Source organism: Borostomias antarcticus (assembly GCF_949987555.1).
Source record: "Borostomias antarcticus genome assembly, chromosome: 32".
NCBI lineage: Eukaryota > Metazoa > Chordata > Actinopteri > Stomiiformes > Stomiidae > Borostomias > Borostomias antarcticus.
The window spans coordinates 3,402,012-3,423,113 of record NC_140265.1 but is presented as its reverse complement, the minus strand read 5'-3'; the positions used below and the strand labels follow the sequence as shown (position 1 = coordinate 3,423,113).

Below are 21,102 nucleotides of genomic sequence, written 5' to 3'. Positions count from 1 at the left end.
TACATTCTGCATATATAAGATTTGAAAGCAACAGAGATTTCCAGGTTATACTGTTGAAACTGTGACTGGAGTTTAGTTTAGAGTGGGTATAGAAGTATTGAAAATTCATAATTATAAAGTTGATCTTTGTAGAAGCTGTTCCAGACTATTCTCAGGGGACTGTGTTTAACTGTGTTTAACTGCTATGCACCTAACTACATCAACCAAGTATCAAAATGAAGCCTAACAGAATTGCATCCACAGGGCTGAACTTGAAAAGCGAGTTAAACAATTTGAAGTGACCTCTTCAATACATCACAGCATGTATTAATATTTTCAAATACAACACATAGATTAGGACAAATTAGTGTTTAAGCAGATTTATGAGATGTGGAATTAAGGTTCAGAGAGCCATTCCAAATGGCGTATTTTTGAGCTATAGGGAAATAGCGTATTCAACTTTAAATTGCAACAGTGTCATATGAATGTTATCTTGCTCATGTAATGTCCAGGATTAAGAAGATTGATCACACTCAAATGCAGGGAATTCATCAGCAATCAAACTAGACACCATAGAGCTGTCTCGAATTTTCTATTTAGTTTCAGTATATTATTTCTCTCATGAACGCATGACACATGATCGCACAATACCAAGTAATTTCAGCCTTAGCTACAGAAGTAAATTACATGGAAAAGATAGTGCTACAAAATAGACTTCCCTTAGAGATAATACTGGCTATATCTGCTGTTCGGTTAGTTCAGATCCCAATGCTACATTGAGTTCCATGAAGCAAACGATAAAGGTATTCAGATCTTAGATAATGTTCCTTAATGGAATGCTTTTGCAAGTCCTGGATATTCTCAAATATGTGTGTTTTCAGTTGTATGCATGTTCTTCATCGTTATTATCTTTTAAATATTCTTAAGTGTATGTTTAAATGCTGTTCCAGATATGCCTATGCTGCCTAAATAATGATAGAAAAAGTTAAATTTACTATTAATTCAATTCAAGATCTTGATGATGTCTGTGCCATTGACATTGACTATTTGGAATATTTTGATACATAATCTGTTGGTTCTAATTTGAATTTAAGGGTTTTCTTCTAAAACAAATAGGGTTTTCCCACTCAGTCATGAATATATGATGTCTTAGATTAATGATCATGGTATCTTTTTACCTTGCTTATGCCAAATTAAGGTGAGGAGTTTTGGTAAGTGATTGCATATGAGAAGAAAATGATCTTGGTGTGTTAAATAACTTGAGTTTGTTAAATCTTTATTATGCTCCACCTGGTGGAGAAATAGATTACTTCCTTTCCATGTGTGTAGAATAGGGTTTTTTTTCCAAAGATGTTGGATTATTTTTATGATAGGCCTATTTTATAATTTGATTTCACATTGTTGATTCTTTCATTTCTATTATAGTTGTGGATATTTAATCCACAAAGTGGGGAATTGTGAATGAATTTCAAGTCTCAACATTGTGTTCCGTTTATCCCCCTGGACTGTAATTCTAAACCTTGTAGTTCGTTCTCATAGATCAGTCTGTCAGAACTACAAATCCCTCCCTGTGTGACATCACTTCCCTGCCTTCCCCCTGAAACTGTCACTTCCTCTTCTCCTGTATAAACCCCCGACCCCTCCTCCTGACTCTCACTCTTGCCTGGAATCACTTCCGGTGCGAGGGTCCGCTTCTGCAGAATCGTAACATAGAATAAACTATTGACTTTGTTTAAAACCAGCTTGATCGACCACTCAGCGTGTTCATTGACAATCTAACTAAAATAAGGATAAAAATCCTTTACACTTCATCCAATTTGTTACCAAGTCCTTGAAATGGAGGTTTTAGACTTCGCGGCAGCTTGAGAAGAGAGTGCAGTGTTGTACCTGATATATTAAAGGCTGCAGTTCCAGTGAAAGCAGTCAACAGGACAGTGGGGTTTGATATGTCAGCCTCCTCAGCACGTCTCGGCAGCTTGCACAGTATCTTAGATGCCTCTGAATAGATGCACTTGATGAGATGTGACTTTCCTGTTCCAGCACCACCATTTATGTAATAAAAAAACGGCTCTGGATTTAGGCAACAGACGCGCTTTATGCACCAGTCTCTAACTGCATAGAATACACATGCTTGTTTCTGATTGAGATTCTGATACATGTGGCGTAACAGTGTGGGGTCTATTGCAGGGGGCTCTCTGATGGCTCTGACTTCTGTTGCTGCAGCAGCCTGATTACTGTACTCTGGGACATTATCTTGTACATGTTCATGATCTGGCTCTCTTGCCTCCAGTTCTTCAATACACTCCAACCTCACTGCTTCGGATTCTGGCGCCAGATTACACCATTCATCAATCGCGCCTCTGTTCTGTTCAAACTCCTCCATTGCATTCTCAATTTCTTCACTGTTTTTCTCATATTTGTCTCTGTTTCGTTTGACAACGTGTGGGACATACTCTCCATAGTTAGAACCTGGTAGTTGAACCCAGCCACCATTGTAGAATGACTCATACGTGGGTAAAGACGGTCTTTTCAGTTCCTGGTCTGATCGGTGAGGAATGTACAGTTTCAGTAATGTGCCATAATACTTCTCGGGATATTTCTCCTGTGATGTGCGATAATATCTGATGATAGCGGGCTTGTCTGTGTTTCTCCTTTGAACAAATCCCATGTCATTCAGCAGGGGCAAAACATTTTTACCTTTTGTCTGTCGGCCATAGACAATTCTGCAAGTAGAGGCAAAATCAGCCAAGCACATCTCCTCAAACTCTGGTGTTTCAGGTCTGGCTTTGTATTTGTCTGTCAAAGACGTCGCCCACACATTGTCACTTTCTGATGTTGTGCTCTCTAGGTATGCCATGGGGCGACTCATTCTCAGTGGGTTGTCATCTGTTGGTATGAATATGACACCGCGCGAGCACTTCTTCATGCTGATTCCACATGCACGAGTCACACACTCCTGAGCACTGACCTCTCTCTTTTTGGAATAAGCCTGCATAATCTCCCTCATTTCATCACATTCATTGGCATACTCCCGGTTTCCTGAGTTCAGAATCAGTGTTTTAAGATACTCACTTACAGCGTTCTCACTTTTGCATATATATGTGCAAATATAATGTATTAAACTGAAATAATTGAGTACAAACTGCACGTCAATGTTAGCGTCCCAAGCATCGAGTAGATAGGGGTTGTATCCATTTACCCAGCAGTCTTTTGGATCACGTTTCAGTACCAGTACGCTGGATTTGTTCATCATCTGCAGGTATCCCTCATAATCACAGAGTGTTAAGTTACATTGAGTCAGTAGCTGCTCTAAACTCAGGGAGGCGGCGGCAGGTTGATTCAACAGCAGGTTCAGTGGTCTAAGCTTGTCCTTAGCTGTTTCCAGTTCGACTGGATCATCTCCAGGTCTTGTTATCATTGTCTCTTTGGAGGGTGGTTTGGGAAATCCAAAACGGCATCCAGAGCCTAGACTTTTGAAACATGTCCTTGTGTGGTTTTTGCTGTGTATTTGCACTTCTGTTACTTTCTTATACAGTTCAGGTTGTGTATGTGGATCGGGTAGCTGGGCTGTGATGTATTTGGACACAAAATTACATACAGTCTGATCATCATCTTGCTCAAACACAGGTGCACCTTCTACCCATATGAGACAGTGTATGTGCGGGCTTCCTCTGTGTTGAAATTCCACGCGGTAAAAGAAGTCAACAACTTTGCCAAGGGGCTGCGCAGGAGACAAGATTAAATCTCTGTATAAGGCCTCAACACGTTTATCAAACATGCGCATTGTTGTCACAGGATTGCTTCTCAGTATGTCACACTTTGTGGACCAGTCAAGATCCTCAAAATTAACCTCCTCACCCTGCTGAGTTTTTATTGCCTCAATCACCTCAGGCCAACGCATTTCTGCTGCTGAAAATGTACAAAAGAATGTAGGACTTCCCAATTGTCTGATCATGGCAAAAAGATCTTTTGTTGTTTTTTCCCAGTAGGCTGGCGTCCCTCTCAATGGCTGCATGAATCTGACTGCATCTTTATTTCTCACCAGTCTCTCAACCTCGCGTCGGTCTTGCAACATTCCTGAGGTTATTCTGCGTCCATCTCTGGTGAAAGGTTTTCCTTTACGTAACTGTATTGTCATGCTGGAAGTGGCCAAATGTATTTCAGTCACAAACTGTGCAAAGAACAAATAGTTTGTATCTCTGGCAAACCGATTGTCGACACCGAAAAGCCTTGTTTTGAAATAACTACTGGGTGTTAATCTAATGGGTCTCTTTTCATCCAGTGTGTTTTGACCAGTGGGAAACTGAACAGGGAAGACATGGCTTCCAGCTTAGGCGTTCTGAAAAAGCTGACTGGAGTATTCCTTTCTGCAGGGGCAACAGAGTAGATTCCTTCACTAAAACATAATATCTCCTCTGAAACATCACGCGGCTGAAGGCATGATTCTAGAGCAAGACCTCCATTAGGCATGTCACCCTCCTGTCCTGGATCATCTCTCTGCTCCTGAGGTTGACCGTCATCACTAGGCAGCACGTCATTGTTTTGTTGCTCATTTTCAGGATCCTTTTCTGCCTCACGCAGTGCATTGCTCTCACACCTGTCAATTTCCATCAAAGCAGCTTCATCATAATCATCGTCATCATCATCCTCATCATCATCATCATCAGGAAGTGTTGGATCACATAACTCAGCCTCATCTCTGATAGTTACATCCTCATACTGTGGGTGAATGTGTTTGAGTTTATGCAGCGCCTGCACTAGCTTAGACCAGGTAACAGTCTGGAACAGCTGATGACCTCTGTAACACAACCGTCTCTTCAGTTTTACTCTCATGACTTGAGACTCACTTCTCAGTCTGGGCAGAGCATTGACTGTCTCCTGTACCTCCGATGGGACACAAACAACGTTACCACGGATTGCTCTCTGTCGGCCTTTGGGAAGAGGAATAATTTTTGCAAATGTAATGCATTTGGCTATGAGATGTCTCTCCAGTATGTTGAGATCAGACAGTTCGGGAGGGATGTCGGCGAGCTCTAACTTGTTTGCCACAGCGAGGGTTGGCATGGTTCCATTCTTTAGATGATTATGGCAGGTGTAACAAATCCACTCTCTCCTTCTCTCATCAGGCACCTTGCACTGTTGTTCATTCCTGCAGTCATCCTGACACACATGGACATAATTTCCTGTCAGGCATGCTGCAACCACGGCTGGATTTTTGATGTAATATGACCTTGTGCAGGGTCGTACCTGGTTTGGAAATGATGCCTTATGACAGACAGTGCACACATAAGTGGGGCCGGCCTTTATTTTTGATCTGAAAAGAGATATGGCCTCTTTGATCACAGGGTTGTCACTCTCACGTGTTTGTCCACAGTTTATCCATCTGTATTTCCTTCTTATTTTCGCTGCACATTTCATGTTGCTCCTAAATGCAAGGTTGTTCTTATACTTGTCTCGCATTCGCTGTCTCATTAGTTGTCTGTGTCTCACCCTGAATGCTTGGTCATGTACATAACGCTGAGTGATATAAGATCGCCGCATCTGCCTAAAATCAACATGGTCTCTGTATTTGTTGTTAAGGTGCTCTTTTATTCTCTGGCTAAAATCAACATGGTCTCTGTATTTGTTGTTAAGGTGCTCTTTTATTCTCTGGCTAAAATCAACATGGTCTCTGTATTTGTTGTTAAGAAGCCGTTTTCGTTTCTGTCTGAAATCAAAATTTTCTTTATAACGTGCTGCTATATTATTTATTTTCTTTTGTCGTAATTCTGAATTGATACGATAGCGGTTGGTAACGTACTCTCTCTTTCGTTGTCTGAGTTCTTCATTACAATATTTCCTGCTTGAGTTAATTTTTTTCTTTGCTTTATATGTTTCATTTGAAGCATACTTTGCCCTTTCATTCCTTTTTTGATTCTCCTTTCTTTGTGATGCCTTTTCAGTGAGCAATAGTCTCCTGTTAAATTTTCTTCTTTGCTGTTTAGTATATTTTGACAGTTTACGGGAGGTGTCATATAAGACATTATCACTGGCAAGAGTATGTATCAGTGGAGCAGATGAGTTTGATTTGTGTCTCACAGAAGTGATGTTACTGGACATTCCCTGTAATATGTTATCAGAGACATCAGTGTTTATCCTTGCTGCAGTTGAGTTTGACTCACTTTGTGGAGCATCATGTGATGTGACAGAATTCAAGCTTGATGGCTCTGGTTCAGTTTCCATATCAGTGGATAGTACTTCACGTACATCAATGACAACAGTATTTACCTTTGGAGCACTCAGGCTTGACTCATTTCGAAGAGCATCATTCACATTGTAAAACTCCACAGGCTTCAACTCATAGTTAGAGGAGGACTGTGTGCCCAAAATCCTGTGATACTTTATGAGCCTGTCAATCATATCACTGAGATGTGTGAATGTCAGCATGACAGCAGTAGGCCTACCACTAGTGCGTGAACCCGGGAGGAGGGGCAAACCATCAGCTGTTCTAGAGTGTGGGTCAAAGAAGCCATATCTGCCTGTCCTGGTTCTGAATACAGCAATACATAACCCTGTCATCAACAGCAACGCATACTGCACATCTGATAACAAGCAGCTCAATCCTGCCTCTAGGTCCAGAAAGCCATCTACAGCTCCAGGTAGAGGGTCTCCTAATGTGCCATATCTGGAAAGGTGTTCCATGTTCACATGGTGTGTAAACCTGCGTGCTGGGGCTTCATGGGGTAGCTCGTCAGTAGTCAAAAAGATGTGTTGAGGAAACCTTTTCCTGGCCTGTTGATACATAACATCACCCTTATCCAAAACGAGGTCGAGGTCTGCTGTGGTGATGTTTTCATTCTCATGAAGGAATGCAAGAAAGGTTAATGAATTACATGTACACTGGGTATTTCTGAATGGGCCGTATCTAGGAGAATCCTGGCTGCGGGATGCACAGACATGTTTCACAGAAGGCTGATCTCCCAGGTTTATAGAGTCTGCATGGGAAGGTCCTGCTACACATGGATCATCACGTCCCCTTGTTACACTGTCTGCGTGGGATACCTGTGGTCGACATGACATATCACTTTGACCTCTGTGGTTCACCTGGTAATCATGAGATGGCCCTGGTACACACGGATCATCACTGTGCAGTCCTCTCTTTACAATGTCTGCATAAGATACCTGTGGTACACACGATGCGTCACGTTGACTTCCCTGTGTTGCACTCTGAGCACGAGACACTGCTGACACCTTGACCTCTCCAGGGCTCTGAGGACCAGCACATTCTTCCTGTTCAGTTGTTTCACAGTGAATCTCAGTTGACTGTTGGCAGCGCAGTCTTGCAGCTTGGGACCTCTTACACTTCTTTGGCATTGTTGTTGTGCTCCAAAACCACAAATCTGAATGTTTTACTTATGTTGTACACAACCAAAATGTTAAACACAATATTAGTGATAAAGATTACTGTGTAGCAGGTTCAGAAGATAGATTAAAGCTGTCTGCTTTTAGTAATTAAAAGCACTTAGGAATAGTAATTAGAACTGGGATTCAGAAAATTAACACAGCCTTAATGTGTCTTTACAATATGTGTATGTATGCCTATTCTGATCAAAAAGATAAATTATATGCACTGTATATGTAGATCAGATACAATTAGTGTACTTATGAAATATATGAAAGCAACAGATTGTATTGTTTTGACTTTGTATTTAGTTATAAAGCATACAATTCAGTACAAACAAGTTGAAAAGTAATGTAATTAACTAATTCAGTGTACTGTATACAATCTAGAATGTAAATCTGTGGCTATTCAGATGAAAAATTAATTATATTATTCTCAATTCACTTCTGTATAGAATAGAATAGAATAGAACAGAACAGAATAGGGGAGAGAGAGGCTTGTAAATGGAAATGCTTGTAAATGGAAATGCTTGTAAATGGAAATGCTTGTAAACAGAAGGCTGGTAAGAGAGGTTCTTCAAAACTGGGTTCTCAAAATTGGGTTCTCAAAATTGGGTTCTCAAACTTGGGTTCTCAAACAGGGTTCCAAAAACAGGGTTGTAAAGGCTTGTAAAGGCTTGTAAATGCTTGTAAAGGCTTGTAAAGGCTTGTAAAGGCTTGTAAAGGCTTGTAAATGCTTGTAAAAAGATAGAGTGGGACAGAGAGATTCAGCAAGATAGAATGCTTGTCAAAAGGAGATGTCTTGTAAAAAAAGATAGAGTGGGACAGAGAGATTCAGCAAGATAGAATGCTTGTCAAAAGGAGATGTCTTGTAAAAAAAGATAGAGTGGGACAGAGAGATTCAGCAAGATAGAATGCTTGTCAAGTAGAAAGCTTTGAGAAAAGCTGTTTTTGTGGTTGCAGTAGCAACAGTAGCAGCAGTAGCAACAGCAGCGACGGAAGCAACGGCAACAGTACACCTGTATGAGAGAGAGAGAGAGGGAGAGAGAGAGAGGGAGAGAAAGAGAGAGTCATTAATATATTGTTGGTGTGAATGTGTCTCAGTATGTACTGTATGTATGTGTGAGTGTTTCAGTGGTGACTGTGAGAGTTTCGATAGTGAATGTAAGTGTTTGAGTGGTGACTGTGAAAGTGTTTCAATAGTGAATGTAAGAGTGTTTCACTAGTAGATGTGAGAGTGTCTCAATATTTAAGTCCCCTTCATCTCTTGATCTTATCTAACAGGGACATTCCTGCATGTTTGCCCACCGCTTATGGAAGAATATTCCCATTTCAACAATATTGTCTATTGTCTCCAGTGTGCTGGCAAACGTTGTTGCATACAGGGCTTAGCTCCGCCCTACACGATTGTGATTGGTTTTAGTACTATGTCTGACTGTCAGAGTATGTGTTTCAGTAGTATGTCTGAGTGTCTCAGTATGGGTGATTGTTTCAGTGGTGAGTGTGTTTCAATAGTGAATGTTAGAGTGTTTCTGTAGTGAGTGTGAGTGTCTCAATATTTAAGTCCCCTCCATCTCTTGATCTTTACAATGCAAAACAAGTAATGAGAACCGCTAGTAGAGATTTTGTTCCAAATCCCATATATGAACATGGTGAATAAAACAAACAGTTCTCTCAATACTCCTTAAGCTATTAATTAGCTAAACCATAACCTATCCTATATGTACATGACCTTATATGGTTGTACCATGACTGACCAAGCTACCGACACCAATTACAAGACATTACATAGAGTGGTGAGGTCTGATGTCATTGTGGTTAATAGAGACTCCCACACTGCAGTTAAAAGTTAAAACACTCATATGACTCAAGTCATATAGAAAATTGCATTTCCAAAATGACGATATCACCTCATCACTCTACAGGCCTTACCCACAACTGTATAATCAAAATATATCTTCCACAATGGTTAACTTACCAGAGTCACTGTCAAACATGGGGATAAAGAGAAAAGAGGCAACAACAAAGTGCACAGGTTAGCGCAACTAGTACAATACACTGAAATGCTAATAGTGGTAATAGTGTTTTATGCTGTCCATGAGGGGGCGCTAGCCATTTATGTTCATTGTGGTACTATGGGAAGATAAAATCAACTTCAAAGTTCAGCTCTAATGTATTTTAATGGCTAAATTTGGCTGTATGAAAACAAAATTGCAAACATGCAGCATCTAAAAGCCCTGGACCAGCAGGGCTGAGACAGCCACAGAGTATTAGAGTGAAATATAATCTCCCAACATTAAATAGTTAGGATTATGGCAACAGAAAGCAAAAGGTTTATGTTCTCACCTCTTCGCTTCGAAACACCTTTCAGGAAGTCAAATCTATGAAATATAAAACAAGAGCATTGAGACACACATCACCTTTAAATGGGACCAATTGCATTCACGTCCTACGTACGTGAGCATTATTCTGATAGGCCTGTACACTTTAAGACCATCCTTTGAAACTTACCTACATTAAACCTTCGGAATTGAATGGTACATTCGCCATTTATGATATTAGGTTATATCTGCAGTCTGTAGACTATTCCATAAACAAGCTGCGACCGTCTTATTAACGTTAGGCTAGTTAGAACTAACCTGCACGCCAAACAGCTGCCGCTAACGTTAGCTCAATACTAAGCAATCAGTGACGGTCTCTTGACATGTTGTTTATAGAATAGACTGCAATTAGCTCATAATGCCCTAAATAGCGAATGTATGCTTCAATCTCACAGGGTAAATGTTCTAATTTGATAATCAAACGGCATAATAGCTAATTTATCTTATAGAAAGCAGTATCCGTCTCGTTTTGAAAACCAACGGACGTTGAGCAGTTAGCGGCAGTTAGCGTTAGCTAGCTAACGTTACCAAACGTCCCTTGTTTAAAATAGCTAGCAAGCCAATTTGTCACTTGTCAATAATCAGACAATATAAAATATTCGACTTTTCTAATTAATTTCAATAAAAAAATACGCCTATTTGACGTTATTAGTTGAACATTTCGAGTGTAACTCGCTAGCTAGCGTTAGCCAACATCAACTCACCATGACACCGGAATGTGACGAATGAACCCGTCTACCTAGCGTGTACCTTGAGCTTGCGCGAGGGCAAAAAAAACACAAGTCTGATTATTGATGCATGAAAACTAATTTCATATTTGCTTTACATATAATGAATGCATTTGGATATATAACGATATATACATAAGTACATATATGAATACATTGGTATTTGTTTTTATTCATGAACAGTTCTAATTAATTTAATATGCTTTATTGACATGAATGTCAGGTGAACAATATTGCCAAAGCATCAAGGATCATACAATTCAATAATGACACAAGAAATCAATTTAACAGACCAATAGGTCTTAAAATAGGTCAAATCAATGTGTGACTTTTCAATCATTCCCAACTACAGTGTATGAGCTCTGAAGCTCCACAAACATATTCACATTGTCACTCAAGTTATTCGGAGTACAAACACACAAGAGGCTTAAACTGGATGTGAGCTGCTACAGGGAGCCAGTGTAGGGAATGAAGTGAAGTTGTGTGGGACAAGCATCAGCTTTCTGGACAAGCTCCAGGGGTCTGATGGCCGACACCGGGGCCCCAGCAAGGAGGGAGTAGTAGTAGTTCAGGCGGGAGACGACAGGAGCCTGGATGATCACCTGCAGCGTTTCTTCAGGGAGAAAGGGGGGCATCCTGATGTTGTAGAGCAGGAATCTGCAGTCAACTTGAATGAAACTCCTGGGCTATGTTATATAACATTACGCACAGATAAGACAGTTTGACATGACATGAAATAAAACCACTGACGTAGCGCAAATAAAACATTTTATTTCATCCATTAAGTATGTTTAAAAGGTGATGCTATAGAAGGTTGTCTCTTTCCAGCACTGTACAGCCGGTGTGCCCGCAGACCTGCCCAGACTGGTGCTGTAGTGGTCCTGAAACACAGAAGACCCTGTGAAGAGGCTGTTAGCTGGGACAGAACTCACAATTACACGAGAAGTACAATCTGTGATTCATAGTAGACTGTTTACAGGCAGCTGTGACTGTGAGACATGATTCCAGTGCTTGGTAATTCATTTACAGGGATATACTGACAAAAACCGTGTACAGGTGTATAGTGATAAATGGGGCTACAGGGCATGGTGTAAGAAAGGAGGTGTGTGTGTGTACTGTATTTTAAGTCCAGGGCCATCCGGTTATTCTTCAGCACAGCCAGAGGAGGTGGTACCAATGTCTGGGCTCCCATCGTACGGTAAATACAGGGGACTGGTTCTCTGCTGCTCACTCCATCTCTACTCCATGTCTGCTACCAGAAAGACAAAGACTCACAGAGAGTTTGTTTATTTTTTTCAACAGGTGAGCTAGTGGGTGATGCCACTTACTGTGCTAGGGAGGGTAGGATGTTGCAGTCCCCACTACAATAATTATGTTTAGGATGGGAGGCCACAGTAAGGTCCATCAGACAGATTATTGCAGATTTAGAGGGTGGAGTAATAGTGGGCCTTAAGGAGTTTGCAAGTGGCACCTATAATCAGATTGCTTACACCTTCAGTACCTGATTAGATAAAATGCCTTGACGTCGGGGTGACTCACCTTAGGCGATTGTTCAGGTCGTGAATCATGTGATGTCAGCTGGTCAAGCCCAGGGACAGAGCATGAGAGAGAGAAGGAGAAAGTCAAACAGAGAGAGGAGTTCTCTCTCTCCCATAGATGCCAGAGAGTGATAAATAAAGAGGCTAATCCAGGCATTCAAGATGCATTAGAAACACACAGTTGTGTGGTGGTGTGTGGGATACTCGCACAGTAGCAGGCTGTGATGGTGATCTGGATGTGTTCCTCCCTGGTTGACACACCTGCTTCAGGTACAGGAGCTTATGGAATGTCTCGTCAGCACTCTCGATGGAGGCGCTCACACTCACCTGAGAAGTGGGAGAGAGAAGAACAGAGGTACAATTATTCAGACGGGGGAGGAGAGGTGTTATCATAGCTAACATTTATATAAACTCCAACACAGGGATGAGTGGTGCTGGGAGAGAGAAAAGCACCTAATGAAACAGTCATAAGAGGCATGAGAGGGCAGGGACATTCCACAAACATCTCTGGCTTTTTAGACACACCTCATCTTCAGCGAAGACTTGGGTTTGAGGGCAGGAATGTACACTTCTTCATAGCCTTAGTTAGTGGAAGGATCTGTCTGGCAGCTGGCAGCTCTTGTCGGCAATGAAGTGACTCTCATAGGCAGAGGCCTGACAGAGCAAACCGTTAGTTCAGGCAGTAGTCCTCTCTCCTCTTCTAAACTCTGAGCTATAGGACAGACTCGAGTTACAGAAGGAGGCTGAGAGTCACATGTTCGACCTCAAGGTCTGTCTCACCTCTCCCCATTTGCTGTCCTCGTCCACACACACACACACACTCTCTCTCTCCCTCTCACTGGCACAACAGCCAGGATCCTCCCTCTTAAGCACCTACTGCATTTTTAGTTTGCTATTCTTCACTTTGCTTTCAGCACTAGATTATGCTCCAAGTCTCTTGTATTAAAAAATGAGATGCACTTGTGAGTTCTGGCAATTAGTAGTACACTGACCTTTCCTATGTTAAATGTGATTATAGTAAGTCACTTTGGATAAAAGTGTCAGCTAAATGACTAATGTAGTTAAGAGTGCGTGTGAGTGTGTGCGTGGCGTTACCTGCATGCGGTTCATGGACTCTGAGCTGGTCCAGCTGGTTGGCAGAGCTGAGCGCCTCAAGGCGGATGTTGTCAGCTTCATCTTCTTCTCCTGAGCTCGCTGTATCACTGTCTCCGCTTCGTCAGTCCGACAGCCTGTGCAGACAGACACGCACAGTTCCAACTCATCAGGCAGATACACTATCAAACATGAATGAACCAATACAGGTCATCAGAACTCAAAAACATCATGATGAGGGGCAGTCCATACAGTGAGTTGGAGTGTGTGCTCCTTAGCATGTGGCTGGAGGGAGTGGATCTGTTGTGGGAGAGTTTGAGGGAGGAGGGCAGGGAGGAGTCAGTATTCTCCTCAATGTTGGAGTTGGAGGAGGCAGAATTGGGATACTTATTCTTGCTGAATAAGAAGGAGCTCTGCATCTGTGGAAGACAAATACATACAGGATGTGTAAGGAGGAATACGCTCCCAAAATGAAACCGCAGAGTAAGAGGCATGGGAAGCGAGGGAGAGTGGAGGAGAAGATCTATGAAAAATTGCAAGTGAGAGCTAGTCAGTCACTAAGAGAGAAGAGAGCGAGGTGAAGAGAGAACACTAGGGAGACGGTGACTTGAGCATGTGCTCTAAACGCAAACGCTTAAGGATGTAGTGCGAGTATATAAAATTATTACTACTAAGTGATATAGAGGGTGTCAGTATGCATTCTTTCAGAGCGTTCTGGAGACTGCTATACATGCAGATGAGATGCTCATGACTTACTCGGACGGTTTGGCTCCACTGGGTCCTTTAGCATCAACTATCAGACGCTAAGGAAAATAATCTATTGTAATTAATAACAGTGGCTCCACTGCAGCCGTTGCGTTTGATGCCTGCGTCCGACATTAAGAGAATCTACTAGGTTCATTTCTTGATTTTTGATGGACGCTGACAGTTGACGCTGACGGACGCAGTGGAGCCAAGGGGTTAGAAGGCGCGTGTCTGGTGAAGGAACAGACAAGGTCAGGCAGAGTCATGCAGGGTGTCGAGGGAAGAAAGGTTGCAGCCAATCACCTTCTCAGACACAAAAACACATTATCTTGTCTTAGTGGAGCTGCTGTCATTAATTACAATTGATTCATTTCCTTAGCATCTGATGGTTGATGGTTGACACTGACGGATGCAGTGGAGCCAAGGGATTAGATTGCCTACCTGTTATTTTAAGAGTTGTTCACAGGCCTTTTTGGTCGATACAATATCGTACACAGACAGGTGCTGCTTCTGAAGAGTCCAGCTGCTCAAGGGCTGCACTGACTTCAAAATGGCATCACATTGTTCCCAATTACAATTCAGATGGTCTCTGGTTCTGCTGTAGGAGAAACAGATATGGGAAGAATATGCACACTGTATGTTATAACTGAGCCGACTCAGGTGTAGAGGAAAGGGTAAGCACCTGAGCAAGTAATCACACCAGTATTATTGATCTGATATAACATGTAGTTCAGCTAAAAGCAATCGGAGGCATTATCATCACATAGCTATTTGCTACGCTCTGAATCAACAAACGGCATGGCACAGCCCAACTAGCACTCAGACACTCGTAACCAAATCATTGATTCCAATTTGGTTTTGTCACATAGCTCATAACGCACGTGTCAGCGCTGTTGCTTGATGGGTGAGTTGTGTACATGCTATTGCTATAATAAATAATCCTGGGGGGGGGGGGGCATGTGGTTATGTTACATACCTACTAGATATTCTATATACACTAGATGTTCTAGATAGTCCATTGCCTGGGTGGCTGGGGTCTTTCAAGATCCTGTTGGCCTTGGTCTTGTATCTTAAATGGTTGATGTAGATGTCCTCAAGGTATGTTCCCCCCAAAGGTACGTTCAGCTGATCTCTGTAGATAGATATAGATAGATAGATACAGGTGAGGTTAACGCTGTGCTGGGACAGTCCAGGGCTGAGTTTCCCCAGAGGCATCCAAGCGCTACGTTCATCGTAAGCTACGGCGTTCTTCTTACCGCTTAGTGCCTCTGGGAAACTCAGCCCAGGGCCAGAGGTGTGTGTGGTGCAGAGGTGAGGAAGAGATAGCGGCCCGGGACTGGGACTGGCTGCAGCCCTGACTCTCCAGCTTCAGACGGTCGTTCTGCCTTCAGCCTCTCCATCTGTCCCAGGGGGAACACAGCTGTTAGTCAACACCATAGCTCAGAAGACGTGTGCATGTGTGCGTGTGATCGTGTTACCTGTGTGTGCCTGTGCGTGTGTGGTGTTACCTCTGTGCGGTTAATGGACTCTGAGCTGGTCCAGCTGGTGGGCAGAGCTGAGCGCCTCAAGGCGGATGTTGTCTGCTTCATCTCAGTCTCCCCAAGCTCGCTGCATCACCGTGTCTGCTTCACCATCCAAACAGTCCGACAGCCTGTGCAGACAAGTTAGAACATACTCTGGGTGGATACACTTATCAAACATGAATACACAAAACACCAGTCTTTAGGACTCAACATCACGATGAGGGGCAGTCCGTCAAGTGAGTTGGAGTGTAAGCATGCAGAAGAGCAGAGCATCACAGCTACTAGTTAATAAACTCCAACACAGGAATCAGTGGTGCTGGGAGAGAAGCTACGGTGTGGTAAAATCACTTTACTGAGTCACATTGATTGGGATTAGGACCAGCAGACATTAACACACGCTGGGTAGAGTGTGCAAAGGTGTATTAGCCAGGTATTCATCTTCATACAAGCTATTTAACTACTACTGAACTAAAAGATGCCATCAGTACCAAGAATGATATCTTGACTGCCGTTTGAGCCAGCATTGTTACCGCACGTGATTTTAGCCTCATCATCTTGCCTTTGTTTTTTGTTTATTTTATATATTGTACAGCACTTTGGTGCAACTTCTGTTGATTTTAAACGTGCTTTATAAATAAAGCTGACCTTGACCATCACTCACCTCCACCTCAAACACTGGAATGAACACCAGGGTGTCTATCATTGACGGGCTGTTCGCCTAGCTTCACCGCGTAGTTCCGCAACAGGTATGCTTTTCCACTCTGAGAAGCAAGGAATACAAATGAAGAGGGAGTAGCGCCAACTACAATAGTTAACAAATATTAACCAGCTCTGTTAAGAGTAAAATATTGATTCCGTTTTTCTTTGAATAATATTAATCATTTGAATACGGATTCTGGTGGCCTGTCGGATGACAATAATTAGTGTGAGTACTACAAATCAAGTATGATCACAAACACTTGTCATTTGTGAACCAGTGCCTACAAGAGTGACCTTAATGCTGAGCAAAACGATCAATACACTGTGGCTTTGAAATGGGTTAGACTATACACTATAATGCTGGTAAGATCATGTTAACTGAAGCTGAGGTGGGCGTCAGGTGCTGAGCCAAACGATCAATACACTGTGGCTTTGAAATGGGTTAGACTATACACTATAATGCTGGTAAGATCATGTTAACTGAAGCTGAGGTGGGCGTCAGGTGGCGACATGCTGGTGTTCTTGCCTTCTGAGTCGATATTGATGGCGTCACCGTCTCTGGCCACCGAAAACACATTGTAGTCACCGCCTCTGGCCACTGAAAACACGTTGTCGTCCTGCGTAAGGATGGTTAGACTTCGCCCTTCCTCATCCATCACTAACCACATTCAGAGCCTGACCCTCTATGGCCGTGTGCTCCAACAGGAAGACAGTCAAGCGTTTGTGCATGTATGTCTGTGGATCAGCGTTAGAAGCGCCACATAACTATAACTTGGGACGTGAACTAACCACCACCCGTCCGTCCAGTGAGATAGCCCAGCCTACCACTCATTTACCATAAGAATTTACCCCACGTTTGTTGAACATGGTGCTCAGCACTGCAGTGCAAGTATATGGTCCACTGCCCCCCTTAAGATACACCAAGTGAACCATGTCACCCAGGGCGATGGCGTAACTCCACAGGGAGATCACCCCTATTGGCATTCTGGAAATAAAAATAATTTGACAGTCAGACATTACACACCAATGTGACAAGTCAGAGCAACATACTGGTGAGAGAGAGTGTGTGTGTGTGTGTAATGTTTATGCTGTGAGAGGTTGGCGGTGTGTGAACTCACGTGAGAGCATGGGTGTAGTTGAAGCTGGGAGTGACCCCCAGGAACCCCAGAATTCCCTCCATCACAATGGCAGGGTCAGCGTGAAGCTGGGAGCCATCCACAATGTGCGATTGGACATACCACACAAATCACAACACTGGACTACTTATAATACTGAATATGATGCAAGGTACTAAAGGTGCCAGCATGGGGGTCCCAGCACAGACATGACACATGGAAACATTTAGCAATTTGTGGCAGGGCTGAGTAACTAACTGTAGTTCTAATAGAGACATGGCATACCTGGTTGGGTTGGTAGTGGCGAAGCCAGCACTCCAGGTGAATGACTGACCCAGGTCTAAGGCAGCATTTCTACAGCATGAGTAGGTCTCGTGGGGAGGTCGGCCCTGCCGCCAAAACCCGTTTAAACGTGTGGTTGATGGCCGACGACCATAGGGTCCTGGTGAGCTTGCCGGTGCTACAGTGGGCACACAAAAGGTTAAAGGTGACACTCAAGTCAAGAGTTATTACACGCTGGGTTTTGCGACTTTCCCTTAATTCAGCAAAGCATCTTCCACACCGTCAGCCCCCTGCTGTAGCCTGTATATCGATGACAGACTGACACACAGACATACAAGATTTCCTCTCTGGCCCTCTCCCCTCTACACACATTCCCCCTCTTCAATGTGAGCCTATATGAACCTACCAAGTGAGATGTAATGGACTTGCATTACACAAGGATTCAGAAAGAGTCATGAGCCAAATCCGAATCAAAAGAGTCATTTGATGAGTCATTTGATGAGCTGAGTTATTGTGTGAGCTGACTAGCAACAGACTGAATTGAATCGTCCAATCACCTACCAATGAAAATGTGACAACACAGGGAAACCATCCAATCACCTTGGACAGACATTAATAAAATAATGTTTTAAGGGATTGAGTCAGTCTGAAGAACCTCCTGGAGAAAGTAAGTTACTTGGGTTATAGCAGAGAGTTACCACTCTTTGTTAGCTAGCTATAATTTATAATAATTGGAATTTGACCAACAAAACTTGAGTAAATTATAAAGTTATGTATTTCACAAGTGCCATATGAATCACTTTAACAATTAATTTTCTTAACATTGACTGACTAGCTAGCTCACAGACGCCAACATAGCTAGAGCTCGCCAACAAACTGATGTTGAGTGAGACAACGTTAGCTAGATTAGTGTTACATTATCCACATTAGAGTTACAGCATTAAGTACATGGTTAAAATCCATCTTAAGGTTATTTCTAGCAAATATTGATGAATATAACTAACGTTTAAGGAGACATAACAGGCTCGAGAGATTTCATATTTCCCGGGCAAAGCACATCAGTCCTATAGACATACGAATGATTGGTACAGTACTCGTCAGTACTCATCTTTGTTAGCTAGCTATAATTTATCATATTATAATTGTAATTTGATTACAAAACCTAAGTAAATTAAATGTTATGTATTTCACAAGTACCATATGATTCGCTTTAACAGCGAGTTGAGAAACATTGACTGACTAACCAGCTCAGAGCTAGAGCTCGCTCGAGACATTAAATGCTCGAGACATTTCATATTTCCCGGGCATAGCACATCAGTCCCACAGACGATACACATACGAATGGTCTCCATCTATAGCTTATGATGCGTTCGTTTATAACTGGGAGGTGGCAAATTGCGACTTGCTACTAGGAATGATTAAATAAAACACCGCATGAACTCGCACTTCCTCGTCGCAAATTCGGATATGTTTCTCAGCCCCCAGTTGCTCGAATGCACTAGATATAACTAGGTAACTGTGATATAATGGTATATAGATATAACTAGGTAACTGTGATATAATGGTATATAGCTCGAATGCACACAGGTCGGAGGTAGGTATTTTGCCACCTCCGACCACAAACGAACGCACCATTAAACAGGGGTTTGCTCAACTAAAGTTGAATAAATAGCAAACATGTAAGCACAGTAACACTTGTCCACTATTCTTACGGTGTCCCATCGACCGCCTCACAATCTCGGCGGCCATATAGATACGCGCGCTATTTTTACGGCGCTGAAACTATTTGGGAAACTCCACTTACAAAACGTAAACGCAAATATAAGGCAATTATTGCTAAAATGCTTGAAATCATAACTTAGCATAGTTCACCATGCCAATTATACCACTGTTAACTGCATGTTAAACAAAGCAACACACGATTAATAACGTCACATTAGATTGTCTAAATTAACACACTTAGAATTGGCGAACGTACCCATGCGTGGACGGTCCGCGTTGAGAGCTGAAAAGTTGTTGAAGAAGGAAGTGACGTGCCTGACACCATGCATTTATAGACCAGCTAGTCTCGCGAGCCAGACTGGAGACTGCGAGACTAGGTTTTGATTGGCTTGCTAGTTGTTCCATCCTGGTTGGCTGAAGCGAGTTTAGTTACAAAGCTACAGTAACTATCATTTTTTCAATTTTATTTTTCAGAATGGATTTGCAAGGTCTTAAATCCTACAAAGTGGGACCTTTTAGCCGCCCGCCAACCGTCAAGGTGACGGTTGTGGCCGAGGCGATAAGGCCCAAGGTCCTCCGCTGGGCCTTCAATGAAAGGGGGGGCTGTACAGCGGAGGTCAAGAAGACCAACAAAATTTGTGCAGTGGCGGACTCCAGCAGTGTCGCAATGGTCACACTGCTGGAAGACCAAATCGACAAGTTACAGGTTTTCATAATCATACCTCTATATGTGACAGTGCTCATGTTAATTATTGGCATCATATAGGCCCCCAGAATCCTTATTCAAATGCTTATTATTATTAAAAGAATAAAATGAATCAATATTTAACTCAAAACATTCATGTCACAATGTTGTATTTGCTAATATTAATTATGGTTAACTATTGTAGTTTGCTCTTACCCCTCTTAATTTGTATTCCTTGCTTCTCAGACTGGAAAAACGTACCTGCTAAGGAAATACACAGTCAAAAGTGGGAGCGGGGAGAAGCTCATCATAATGATCCAGAGGGACACTCAGATTTTCACGACCGCGGCGGTCCCCGTTCCTGAGAGGGTGGCGGAGGAGGCCGCCCTGCTTGTAGATCCACCCTCTCCAACAGTTGAGATTGCGGAGAGGGTGGTGGGGCGGCTCATCTCCCTGGAGGGGCGGGTGGTAGAGGTTAGTTCACATTCAAGTTATGTGTCCTGGCTTGCTAGGTCTTGGGCTTTTTTATCCATGTTTAAATAAAATCTATATCTGAATACAGGCCTGTGAGTTAGCCATTGGTTAATTAACATTATAGGCCTCATCTTAATGCTTTATTTATTTTCTTACTACTGTATGTGTTGTAGATAGCCACAGTCAACAACATCTCCACAAGCCAGGGGCCGACCCCAATGAGGAAGGTCACCTTGGAGAAGGTAAATATTATGTTTTCACCCCTAAAAGCTGACTTTAGTTATAAGCACAATCCATGTTGTGGAAACCCATCTTAATGCGCTGAATTATTTTTATTTTCCTATTTTCAGAACGGTAACAAAGCAACAGTCTGCATGTGGAGGGAGGCCATCCTCCTCCCCCTGGTCCTGGGTGAGGTGGTACGCCTCACCCATTTGAAGGGGGCCAGCAGCAGCGGGGGGTACACTGTGCAAAGCACCGCGTTTACACAGTGCAAGGTACATTATCTTAAAGCACATGTTAGTCCTAAATTAACTGTACACTTATGGGCACACCTGCTCTAAGTTCACTAGTTTGATAAATCGGCTCAGTATATTTGTTTAAGCTACTTTGTCCTTGACACACAAAAGAAATATGAACGTGCTTGAAATTAAACTGCATAATTTTCGGGATGTCTCTAATCTGAACCCTGTGTTTGACTTCTCCTGTAGGAGCCAGCAGCAGAAAAGGGGCAGATCCTGAGCCTCGAAGGCCTCATTGA

At 42.6% G+C, this 21,102-nt stretch overlaps 1 protein-coding gene across 14 annotated transcripts; it reads right to left on the bottom strand.

The window, feature by feature from the left end:
• Positions 1-11,219: 11,219 nt before the first annotated feature.
• LOC311327459 (uncharacterized protein) lies at positions 11,220-19,478 on the bottom strand. 14 transcript variants are annotated; one of them, XR_014631128.1, is made up of 15 exons: positions 19,440-19,478; positions 17,465-17,639; positions 17,183-17,268; positions 16,591-17,049; positions 16,027-16,126; positions 15,351-15,493; positions 15,099-15,242; positions 14,819-14,974; positions 14,284-14,440; positions 13,351-13,517; positions 13,102-13,235; positions 12,532-12,660; positions 12,217-12,333; positions 12,008-12,046; positions 11,220-11,717 (listed from the first exon to the last, which is right to left on the bottom strand). XR_014631128.1 is itself a non-coding variant. In XM_084460505.1 (15 exons), exons 11-15 carry the CDS (start codon positions 13,180-13,182, stop codon positions 11,273-11,275), a joined length of 450 nt encoding a protein of 149 aa, XP_084316631.1. In that variant the 5' UTR covers positions 13,183-13,235; positions 13,351-13,517; positions 14,284-14,440; positions 14,819-14,974; positions 15,099-15,242; positions 15,351-15,493; positions 16,027-16,126; positions 16,591-17,049; positions 17,183-17,268; positions 17,465-17,639; positions 19,440-19,478; the 3' UTR covers positions 11,220-11,272. The 14 variants fall into 14 exon arrangements, 8 of the variants coding, with proteins under 8 accessions (XP_084316631.1, XP_084316625.1, XP_084316624.1 ...); XR_014631129.1 differs by having other exon boundaries at positions 11,220-11,720; positions 12,268-12,333; XR_014631130.1 differs by having other exon boundaries at positions 12,268-12,333.
• Positions 19,479-21,102: the final 1,624 nt, after the last annotated feature.